This window comes from Plectropomus leopardus, chromosome 24 (genome assembly GCF_026936395.1).
Source record: "Plectropomus leopardus strain MGB_pleo_1.0 chromosome 24, ASM2693639v1, whole genome shotgun sequence".
Taxonomy (NCBI): domain Eukaryota; kingdom Metazoa; phylum Chordata; class Actinopteri; order Perciformes; family Serranidae; genus Plectropomus; species Plectropomus leopardus.
The window spans coordinates 16442048-16454412 of record NC_142199.1 but is presented as its reverse complement, the minus strand read 5'-3'; the positions used below and the strand labels follow the sequence as shown (position 1 = coordinate 16454412).

At 42.0% G+C, this 12365-nt stretch overlaps 1 protein-coding gene and 1 long non-coding RNA gene across 3 annotated transcripts in view; one reads left to right on the top strand and one right to left on the bottom strand.

Annotated features, from left to right (window-relative positions):
* The window catches only part of LOC121962831 (vang-like protein 1), a 66552-nt gene that overhangs the window by 11735 nt on the left and 42452 nt on the right, over positions 1-12365 (top strand). For both annotated transcript variants that reach the window (XM_042513142.2, XM_042513141.2), the window contains exon 2: positions 3741-4023. In XM_042513142.2, the coding sequence (XP_042369076.1) occupies positions 3953-4023 (71 nt within the window). In that variant the 5' untranslated portion in view covers positions 3741-3952. The remainder of the gene's footprint in view (positions 1-3740; positions 4024-12365) is intronic.
* Positions 3108-7170, bottom strand: LOC148185521 (uncharacterized). Its single transcript, XR_015775951.1, has 2 exons — positions 5463-7170; positions 3108-3569 (listed from the first exon to the last, which is right to left on the bottom strand). It is a non-coding gene; the product is annotated as an uncharacterized LOC148185521 (long non-coding RNA).

The window sequence follows — 12365 nt, the reverse complement described above, 5'->3', positions numbered from 1 at the left end:
AGAACCAAAGAATGTTTTGTGTAAGTTTAACTATCCACAGTTTATAGAAATAAAGGTTAAACAATAAATTGATTAATCAATAAATTATTAAAAAATAATTTTTAATCATTTTAAGTTTGGAAGGCTGATTTTCTTTATTTTTTAATAATTTTGATTATTTTGTGTTTTTTGTGTCCTTTTTGTAATAGAATTTTGATGTTTTTTAAAAAGATTTTTCTGCATTGTGTACTTTTACTTTTAATACTTTAACTTCACGTTACTGATTATACTTACTTACTTTTACTTGAGTAACAATTTCAGAGCAGGCCTTTTACTTGTAACAGAGTATTTTCACAGTGTGTTATTTGTACTTTTACTAAAAACTAAAAGATGTGCATACTTCTTCCAGTACTGACTGTGCCAAATCAGAAACTGTCTCCTGATCGTCCACTTTTTCCCACTAATGCGGTCTTTAAACCTCCACCTGCTCCAGGGGCCGTACATGGAATAACTCAGTGGCTTTATTCTGTGTCTCTGCAAACAATTTGATGCTTAAGTCGACTCCTGCGACTGCACATGATGCTATCAGCGTTTTTACTGCACGCTGATCCTCTTGGGAAAGAATGCAGCTTGATTTGACTAAAAATGACCTAATGGTCCAATCGCCCAACGTAATTCCCCTGTAACAGCCACTAATAATAATTCATGCAATTATTGCGCGACGTGGATATCCAGCTGGAGAAACTTGATGTCTTGAAGTCCATAATTTTGCATGGATTTAGTTCCAAGTATGCATCAGTAGAAGTTTGTTTTGGTTCTTTTCGTGCGTTGATGGGCGGTGTTTGCATTTTAACAACTGTAGCATGTCTACTTGTGTTTCAGCGGTGCGTCATCAGTTAGGAATGCTGCACAGAGGGAAATAAATAATGATTATTTACATCAGCATCTATTAAAGGTCCCGTATTTTGCTCTTTTCGGGCTCATATTTGTATTTGGGGTTTCTACTAGAACACGTTTACCTGTTTTTTATCTGATATAACACTTTATTTTACTCATACTGTCTGCCTGAAAACACCTGTATTCACCCTCTGTCTGAATCACTCTGTTTGAGAGCCTGTCTCTTTAAGAGCTCCTCCTGAAATAGCCCTGACTGCTCTGATTGGTCAGTGTTTCTGGGTCTTCCACATCTGTGCTCTCAGTGTTTCTGCACTGTCATAGCAGCCAGGGAATGAATGTAACGACACTGAAGCAGCAGTTTTTACCTTTTTATAGTAGTCGAGACATCACAACTTTACACGAGTCCTGACAGCTCGTTTAAAGGCCCAGTTTCTGATTACAGGCTGACTTTTTACAATATAGGACATTTAATTTGTGAGCGCAGTGTCAATCTTGAAATCTTTTCATACCTTATATTCTAAAATTTGTGGCGTTTTTTTTTTTTTTTATATTTTTGTGTTAAGAAGAGATTAAAATATGGCCTTATCTCAAGTCTTAGTTGACCAAGTGCTTTATTAGGGAAGTATCAGTGTTTAATACCGGCCTTAAACCAAATGGCCTTTCAAACCATTTTACTGTTGCTTACAATTTTTTTTCAATGTCGGAATAAAATCATGAGAGTTTTACCTCAACTGGTGCGCGCTGCCATGATTTCATCGTTTGGTGAAACGTGGTTTTGAAACTTAGTCGGACCTGTCTTATTCAGTTTTTCTTGTCTCTACCTTCCGACAAAATCAAACATGTTCAATATTATCGAAAGTTTATAGTTTTTACTCATGCAAATATATTAAGTTGAATATTGTCAACAACCAATAGCAGCGCTCTCTCCAGCACCAAACAGAGTAACGGGTGAACAACATGACAACATGAACAAGTCTCAGGTCTCTTGGAAAAGGAGGAGAAACTTTTGGATTTGTGAAGTGAATAAGAGTCCATGTTTCTCATGTTTGAAACACCTTTCAGTCCCACGGTCTCTTTCCACTAAAATAGCGCAGCTAAGGCTGGCAGCGAGTTGAGGCGACAAAATCCGAATGTAAAGTTTGTACACAAATACAATTTATCTTTTTTGGATTAAAATAATGCAGAGTACTCTTGAATACTCTTGAAATAGGAAGCCTTTTATCTTACTTTAGAGTTGTGTTTTTTTGTGGACACATAGGGAATTGTTAATGTGGCATATTTCCTAAAGGGAGTTTAGCGTAGTATTTTCCAGCAGGAGCAGGATGGGAAATTATCTCACAGGGAATCTACTTGCAATTTTAACCCTGCAAGATCCCCAGTCTCTGCAAAATCTTAAAGTGCATGACTCAAAACTCATGTTGTCTTTAGATATGAGAGGGTGTCAGACTTCAGTCTGTTTAAAGACTTTTCAAAGTCGTGTAGCTGCTGTAGTAGCAGCCTGTTGCAGCAGCTTGTGTTCCCATCACTGAAACAAAATCAAACTTTCAGAGAGAGTGCATGGATAATACAGAAATGTAAGCCCCATTTCTTATTATTCTGGTGGATTACTAAAAGCCGCATGTCATTCCATGTGTTATTTGCTATCTGAATATAAATGGATGTAAATAATAATAGCGTTCGGCATACTGTCCCACACTCTGTGTAAAAGTGACACTTGTTATTGTAACAGCGCATATTTTAAAGATAGTATCACATTTATTAAGATAGGAAATAAAGAACAAGCATCTCTTTGTGACACGGTAACTAACCAGTATTGTTCTGTATTTTAACTTGATTAATAGAAAAAACTTTAAATACATGGATTTATATTAGATTTTTGGTGTTTGACTTATCAATTAATAACTGTTTCCACTACACAATCCATGCCTCTGTATGTGTAGTCAGTTGCTGAAAATGATAATGATCGATGTTATCAACAGCGATTTTTCAGTTGTGAGAAAGCTGAACATTTTGGATTGAACATGTTATCCATGCCTCTTAACAAATGCGTCCTGTGTTTGTGTTGCTACAGACGTCACGTGACAGTTTGCTGAAAGACTTTCATTATTTCCAAATGAAGCGTGTCTTCGACACTAGCAATTCATTTTTTTCAGTATCATTAACGGCATCCTCTGAGCGTTGCTGCTGCGACGGTTTGGCTCAAGAGCGTCGTAATGAAAATGTAACATGCGTTATACTGATACAATCGACTGTTTATTAAAAGTGATGATGTGCAGGTAGAGCGAGGACGCTTTGTTAGGAGCAGAATTTCTTCTTATTTTAGTTGCCGTCACGACTCCCTGAGACTCCCACACTGGAAACACCTCTGTCTTACTGAACGTCTCCTGCTTTTATCTTCACATTCTCTCTGCGTTAGTCGTCTCAAGGCCTGTCAGTGTCAGACTTAAGTAGTTTGCCGTGTGTCAGAGACTTAAAGCTGCCTCTGAACAACAGTTGTCAGCCGTGTGGGAATAAGAGCAAATTGCTGTTTCGCAGTAGCGGTGTTGCTTTTATCTGGAACGCTCAGCTGTAGCCTCCTGAGAGCTGCCTTTAACGTAGAGTGTCACTGCAGGTTTGGAGCCAGGACGTTGTACAGCAGCTGCACATCAACACCGGCACATCTGAGGATTTATGCACGAGGGGTGCTAACAAATCTGTAACGATAAAAAGAGAAAGCGTGTGACTTGAATGATGGATTGTGTGATGCTCTTTTTTTTCTGTCTCCATCGTTTCAGCTCCTCCTGTCTCTGACCGCCAGATGTGGGCAGCTTTCCCAGACATTTCACATTTTGAATTCAAATTTCCCGTCTGTCTCCCCCCTCCAGGTTGATGTTTCCTCACCGGGCACCCCCAGGGTCGCTTTCAAGCCTGACTGCCGACAGCTCACCACCCCTGTCAGCCTCGTGAGTGAGCCAATCGATCGCCTCTAGCTCAACAACACCGCGCACAAGGTACCGCTGCGTCTGCCAGCGGTCCAGTTGAGCAGCCGCTGCGTCGCCCCCCCCCAGCCCAGCTGCCTGGGCGGGACTGCATCACCATGGACACAGAATCCACGTACTCGGGCTATTCCTACTACTCCGGACGCTCCCGGGGATCCCACAGGCATGGGTAAGACTGAATGCTGCTTTGTCAATAATTCTGTTTGCTTCTGTTTGTGCTTTAACCTGGAGGGTCAAAGACAAAGTGTCCTTTAATAATCACCAACTCGTGACGCGGAACCAATCAGATCGGGGGGTCGGACGTTGAGCGAGGCTACAGAGTGGGGACTGCAGACAGAGAGAGGCGGCATCATCGGAGCTAAAGTAGCCCGTGTTTTAATTTATTTTATCAGCTATAGGATTTTAAAAAAATTATTTCAAGGATTGTAGAAATGCTGAATATCGTATCCGATAAACGGCCGGGCCGAGAATCGACTGAGGCCTACTTTGGAGTTGTTGTTTTGCGTGACCAGGATTGCACCTGTTGTTCATTTTTCTGTACTGACGATTCAGCGGGTAAAGATTCATGTCCATCCAAGGCGAAGAGGTGCTCTATGAGTCACATAATACTGTTTATGGAAAAAATGAAACAACCAGCAAAATCCTGGAGGTACTTTCTGAAAGTATTACTTATAAGGCAATATTTTCTTTCAATTATTCCAGCATTTTCTGTCACATTGTAGAAGCAGAATCAGTTGCTTTGCTTAAAAAAAGTACTACTACCACCCTGTAAAAATACTCTGTTACAAGTAAAAGTCCTGCATTAAAAATGGCACTTCAGTAAAGTAAGTAAGTGAGTATTATCACTTTAACTATAAACAAACAAACAAAATAAACCCAGAAAATACTTTAAAAAAGAAGGGGGAAAAAACATCCCAAAATTACAGACAAAACTGAAAACAACAGCCCTAAAACTTAATTTCTAACACAAATCATGTTTTATAAACCCTTTTAAAAAAAAATAATGGAGAAATCTGAATTTGTAAAGAAACTAAAGCTGTCAGATGAATGCACTGAAGAAAAAAACATACAATATATTTATATATATCAATAACAAAAAAGAATTACTACTACTACAACTATTATTATTGTTCTATTACTTCAAGTACGACTACAATAATAATATAATAATACAATAATAATAATAAACTAAAATTATTTAAATCTATACTCCATGTAGAACAAATAATAATAATAATATTACAACTACTTGTTCTACTAATAAAAAAAGAACATATAAAAAAAAACAAATTTGAAAAGAAAATTGAAAATTAGCAAAATACTTTACAATTTATATTTGGTCAACTGGCTAACTGATTGATCAACTAATCATTTTAGCTGTACTTGTATAAACTGATGGTTACTTAAATTTATAACAAACAAAAAATCATATTTTTCAAAGTCGCCTTATGTTTTTTTAATGCAAACATTTTGTGAAAATCTGTAAAGTTACTTAAGCGTTCAAATAAATGTAGTCAAGTAAAGAAGTACAGTATTTCCCTCTGAAATGTAGTGGAGTAAAAGCATGAAGTTGCATGACAACAGAATACTTAAGTAAAGTACAAGTACCTTGAATACATATTTAAGTGCAGTACTTTAGTGAATTTACTTCACCACTGTACGGAAGTGACAAAATCTATTGCAGTGTGAATGTCAGTTGATTTTGATTCCCTTTCCTGTCCCTGGATTTCTACTTCCTTATCCTTCCTGTCCCCTGCTCCGATCCCACCTCTTGTTTACGTCCATCTTCCTCTGCGGCCCCGCGTGTGCGGCGCCCTCAGTTTGTGTCGGCGCATTAGTCTGTCAGCGGTGAAATGGCCGGGGCTGACAGGCCTCAGGAAGGCAGCAGGAGACAGGTGCCGAAGAGGGCGACTGAATGATGGCTCAGCGGACGCGTCGAGAGCCTGAGAGGAGATGAGAGGAGGGCATCGGAGAGGAGGCTCCTGTTCCACAACAGCCCCTCCCTCGTCACTGACGGCGCCCTACTGCGTGCTCGCCATATATCTCTCTGGGTTTCTCATTCTCGCTGCCACCTGTTGCCGTTTAAGGGACTTTGTATCTCGTGTCGTCGGCCACTTTTCTGTCGCCGTCTCGTTCCCCTTCGCTCTTTATCCTTCCAGCTTTTGTCCTCTTTATCTCTTTTCTACTGCTCGTTTTTTTTTTTGCTCCCATGTGTCCGTCGTGATATGAATGCAGCAGCTGGCCCTTTCTCGCTCGCTCGTGACCTCTCCTCTGTATCCCCCTCCGCCCCCCCCCGTCTTAAATGGATTCCTGGCTACTCTCTGAGGATGGGTAGGCGCAGGCGTATCACTTGTTCCCCACTCGCCCACATTCCCCGGGGCAGGAATGTGCCCTTGTAGCTCAAAGTTACTCTGAGCAAAAGTGGTCTCGCTTCGTTTGGGTTCAGCATTAGGGGGAGAGGTTAGCGGGTAGCGGTGGGAGCTCTTTTCCCTCGCTACTTCTGTTTCTGAAACCTTTAAGTGAGTGACAGGAAGTTGGAAGGAAACATTCTGCACGGGCATCCCCGCCAAACGCTTTTCCCGCTCCTCCGCTCCTGCTATGACTGTGCCAAAGCCACCGGCTGGCCTCTAATTTGATATTCAAAAAAAGCGAAAATGTTGCCTTTGAAACCCCTCGCCATCGTCGTCTGAAGGTAATCTTTTTACACCGAGGCGTGCCACATGTGAGGCAGCTCTGGATCACTGTGGTCTAACTACACTGACACCCGGGACACATCGAAGCACATCTACGCATATTTGTCAGTCAGTGTTCAACATGATTTATCAGAGTATAATAGGAGAATGAAATGGGATTGGCTTTGGCGTTCATTGACAGACGGTGCACGGTTTTTGGAGTCGTTTCCTCACACGTCTGGCTTTTTGCCCCCCCTACTGTGTCAAACAATCCCCAACTAGCGTCCAAGACACTTCCACAAAAAATTCCCCCGACTCTTCAGTGATGGCGGAGTATCAGCTCAGTCGGTTACTTCCTGCCAAAAGCGTCCACAAAAACACACTGATGACACCGACTTCTTTATTTGCATGTAGAAATGATTTTTAATCCCTTCTGAGCGTGTCCACTCGCACCAGAGCGAAACACCAGCACACAGGAGAGCAGTCTTTTCCTTCATTACGGGTATTACAGTACATTGTTGTGTTTCGCCAGAATCCAGAGCTGCACAATTAACTGGGAGGGAAGGGCGTTAATATGATTGTCAGTCCTTGGTTGTTAAATTTCATTACCGCATGACTTCTTGGAAGCAGCAAGAGGCTGCCAGTTTTTGTTTTCATATCATTGGTGCAGAACAACGTTGCTGACATGAATTCACGTTTAAATTACTGTGTAAATCTGAAGAGTTTGGTTAAATTAATTAGTTATGTCAATATTTTGTATTTTTTCCGTTGAAAGGTGTAGTTTCAGAAAATCTTTGGATTATGTTGAGTAAGTAAGTGATTTCTAGATAGTTTTTCATGTGTTTTTGGGGGGAAAAGGGCACTTTGAGCAGCACAAGCTGAGTGCCATCTAGTTCCATCATATTCAAGAGAAGGCAGAAATCTCTATGGCTGATGTCTTCAACACTCAACTCACAACAAAACAAGCAACATTGTTGAACAGAACCATAGGTAAAAGGCAAAATGGGAATATTTAAATATGGGGATGACTGTCCCTTTAAGGAGCTTCTCTACTTAAGTTTTTCTCTCAAAAGTTTCCCAAAACTTGGCTCCTTCACTCTGTCAAATTTGAGTGTTTAAATGATCATGAAATTGCAAATCTCATATTAGCAGCTGCTCATGTGGAAAATTGGTTCTTTTGATTGGTATAACTACCAATTATAGGGCAGCACACAGCACTGGCACGGGACCGAGGGAGTCATTTAAACTAATTCATTCACAGTTCTAATTCCATTTGGGGGTTCCTCAAAGATACGCCTCTTAAAGGAGACGCTTTACATCCAGCTTGTGTAGATTTGTAGTTTCTGGCTTTATTGGTACAGTGAAGACTGTGGCAATAAAATGTGGAGCTGTATAGAAGAATAAAACTTTGAGGAGAGGACTTGTCTGAGATGTGCCGAATTAAGACCACTCACGGATTCCTGACAAGGTTTTCTGAAATCCCGGCCCCTGAGAATCTGAATGAATTTAACAGAAAAACCCACTCTGAATGCTGACGATCACTGACTCTGCGATCTTTCAGCGCAGAGCCTGCGGGCTTCGTCCAACTGCTTCTGCAACTTTCTGAAACCGACAATCCAAAATTCATCACACCCACTTCACGCCGTGCTACGGCTTGATCCGATTTCAACTCACTTTTTTCACGCTTCACACAACTATTCCTGTTACTTTTCACGAGAACAGCCGAGTGAAGCGCCATGAATGCCCTTCAGGAGAGACTCTGTGGAAATGTGCTCTGTCATCCGCACATTCAAACGATAGCACGTCTCCGACCTCTCTCTCTCTCTGATAAACATCTTTTCTCTCCACCTCGCAGTGTGGAGGTTTGGAACAGCTATTACACTTTAGATTTCCAGCGTTCAGAATCGCGTCATAAGAACCACTTCTTCTCTATCACCACCTTTTGTCCCTGGAACGTGTCAGCCAGCTGTAGCGTTATCTGTATGAAGCTAATCCCGAGGAGCAGCCAGCCCACATGACTGCTTATCACTCCCAGCGCCCCTCCAATTCAACCTGGGTCAGCACCAGGCTGCATGCGCTTCCGTTGAAAACTGGATAAAAAGTCAATTTATGACAGCCTGTAGCAGAAAACCACAACCCTGACGCCTGAGCAAAGAGGATATGATGCCACCGACTGTCAACGACGACCAAATGACACAGACTGTTTCCCTGATCACAATTACAGATTTCTCTTGGTTTGAGCATAGATGGAAATGTTTGGGAGAGTGTAACTCAACAAAATACATAAGTGCAGTCATTTTCAGTCATTTTGCTGCAGAAAGGATTCACATTATAATTGTTGGATCTATTAAGCTAAATATTTTAAGGGAAATTTCATCTAAATTCATAGAGCAAATCAAAGTTCACGATGGAGAGAGCTTTCTGTTTAATACTCCCGTCACACATGGAGCTCTTCATTTCCTGATTGCTCGCTCTCGCCCTCCCTCCCTCGCTCTATAACGTGTTTATGGGTTTGTGATGACCCAGCTGAGTGTGTGGTTGGTCAGTTTTTATTTGGCTTCTCGACTCTACCCGTTTGGCCAAGGCCGAGCCGTCCGCCGGTGCCTTGGCTGCACTGACACCAAACTGTGTGTCACACAGGTGTGTGGGTTGGCCTGCCAACCACGGAGAGAGCAAATTGGTCCGCTGACAGTTTGGCGTGCCATGCTAGTTGGCTCCACTTCTCCAACAGGCGTCCTGCTATCGCTGTCCCTCAGTGTGGGGTGGAGAATGCGACCGCAGCCGCACTCATCCTCAGGTGTTAGAGGGAAACGCTGCTTCCAGAGTGTAATTGGCAGGACCGTGGCCCGTCTTGCCAGGCGTCTCTGCCCTCACAGGACCCCCCTACCGTCCTCTACCTCTGCTCCAAAAAGCCATACCAGTTTCAGGGATCCACGCTGGAAGTCAAATTCCATTAATCAAATCATAGCACAGCACGCTGCTGGAATCCCAACGAGCCGGCTGCATGCTAATGAGGCAGGAAGAGGATGTGGGAAGGTAGGAGAGGAGGTGTGTGTGTGATGGGGGTGAGGTATCCACGCAGTGCGATCTCCCTAGAAGCTTGCTGAAGGGGGAGTGAATCAAGCGGGGGGAGGGGAGGGGCTGGTAGACAGAGGCCGATCTGTTCGAAACCCTCCCCGGCTGCCCACAGGTCTGCCCACTTCTCCGCTCCCTGTTTTTGAGGGTCCAGAACGGCACGTTTCAAAACGTTCAATTTTCCTCAGTTGTGCAATTTTTGATGTCTAACTTGCATCATCTTTGAACCTTTTCCTTAACCATTCGCAGTCTTGCCAGCGTGCTGAGAGCCTCGTATTCCTTTAGCAATCAAAGAGGGATCGCACTTGCCTGAGGGTGGAAGCTCTCCCTGAGCCTCTCAGAGCTGCTCTGGTGTATCTGATGGAGAAACATGTTATCCTGCTGGTTGGCATCTGTAATGATTCTCCTGGCCTTATTCGTGCAGCGTTTGGTGTAAACATCCTTCACGCAGGTAGCTTAGCGCCTGTTGTACGTTCAGCTGAATGAACAGCTGTTTGCAGGGCACTTTTGATCTTATTTGGTGCTGATAGTCTCAAAGGTGCAGGAGCAGAAATTCCTCACTATCTGTCCTCAGGTGTCCAAAGACCATTATACTTAGACAAAAGATAACCATCGTGACAGTAATGTGGGGATATCCTCGGTTGTGGCTCTAAAGCTGTTGTCCTACGACGCTCAGTGAGAGAGGTTTAAAGACGGCTGTTCCAGGCAGGAATAAAATTGTTAGGATCTACATCTACTGACCAACCAATAGAAATGCAGCACACAATGATGCACTGATCAGCACGAGAGCATGCTAAATGCTAATAGATGCTAATACTTTCTCCGAGCTCTTGTTGCAAAATTGCAACATTGCAAAATCTTTTCTCAAGAACTCTCTTCCTCTTTGACTTGTTCCGACACATAATTGCCTCTACAGCGAGGGCTGGCTTTGTTTGTTTACATTTTGCTGTCACCACTACAGCGGCATAGAGGGATGACGCACGCAGACAGTCTTTTGTTCTTACGTGTTGACCTTGATGAATCTACGCCGTAGCCTGTGATTCAGTAGGTGATGTCATCGTGCAGTCTGCATGCATCAAAGTTGATGTCTTAGCCAAGTTTAATAAGATCCATGTGGTAAAGTGTAGCTGCACTAAAATGATGAGATTACAGAAATGTCACAGTCTGCAGGAGGCTTTAGGTAAAACAGTCTCTGCTCGCCTTTTTTCAGAATGCAGAGTCCAGGTCATGTCTTCAGCGATATGGATACCAAAGCAACATTTTCACATTAATGATGTGTTCACATCGAACACGATGCGAGCGTTTCACATGCCGAGACAACATACAAAGTTAATGTGAAGATGCACATATTCAGCCGGGCGACGTGACGGATAAATCCACCAAACATCTGATAGACTGTGCTCCACTCGGCTCTTTACTTACCGTAGCCGTTACCTTAGAGCTGCTTATTATTCTGCTGATGACTTTGAAGTAGGAGCGCTGCTTCATGGGCCCCGCTGCTCCTCCCAGTCTCCTCCTGGTTTCCTCTCCTCCCCAATTAATAACCACAATCAGTGACAGCCTTTGACTAATGTTCAGTCCTGCTGGAGTACCCATTTCTACAGTGATGATTATAGCCATAATGATATTTCAAGTAATAATGATAGCAGTAATATATTTAAGGGCTTACATCAACCTAATCTCCAGGATTTATTCGACAAGTATATGCCAGTCACTCCGTCAGTTGGAGCAGTTGCTGCAGGCTATCAGAAATGAGCTCTCTCTGACTGCGTGCACATTTGAAACACGAGTTGCTGTTGTGATTTTCTGTAGGAAATTGTGTCCACATTTAAAAGGAAGTACGAGAATAGAGGCGGAAAGCAGACTGGTTAACACCCTTTAATCAAAACACTTGGATCCAATGCAGCTCTGTTGGACTGAAACAGTTCAGCTCCTGTCAGTCATACTGGTTCCACTGTTGCCCCTGCAGGCAGGATATCCTGTACATTATGGTTATGAATTGTTATTGTGTGGGAAAGATTTGTGGTTCAGTGTTAGGCTGTTGTTAATGCGCACCAGATCTTATTTTGCTGCGTCAGACTTTCATTATCCAAACCTTCCATCTTCACTGCGACAAATGTTATTAATATATGAACTGGAGAGCTGTTCGATTGTTTCCCACATACAGTGAATAAATCTTCTCATCTAATGGCGCCATTGTAATGACTTACCTTTCTGCTAAATGCTGACTGCAGGTTTTACAGCAAAAACAACACTGACGACCCAAAACAAGCCAGTTGCTCCTGAATAAAAGCACCAAGGGTTCCACTATGATTGATATGATTATACCAATACTTTAACTTTACTAAAAACAGGGCTTTATCATAGCAATACTTTATTATAGTACTTTGACTGTATTTTAACAGTGCTTCATCTAACTTTATCGTAACCGTGCGTTATTAAACTTTATTAGAACAGCACTTAATTAGACTTAATCATAACAGTACTTTATTAAATCCTATTGTAACAGTGTTTTATCGAACTTAATTATAGTAACACTTTATTTAACATTGTTATAACGGTGCTTTATCTAATGCATACTCTAAGTATTATAACAGTACGTTTAACTTATTATCTTTGATAGCGCTTTATTTAACTTTATCATAATAGTATTTAACTTTGTTAGAACAGTGTTTGTTTAAAAATGAATTATAACAGTACATTGTTTAACTTTATTATCACAGCAGCACTTTTTCCAAATTAATTGTAACAGTACTTTAAAAAA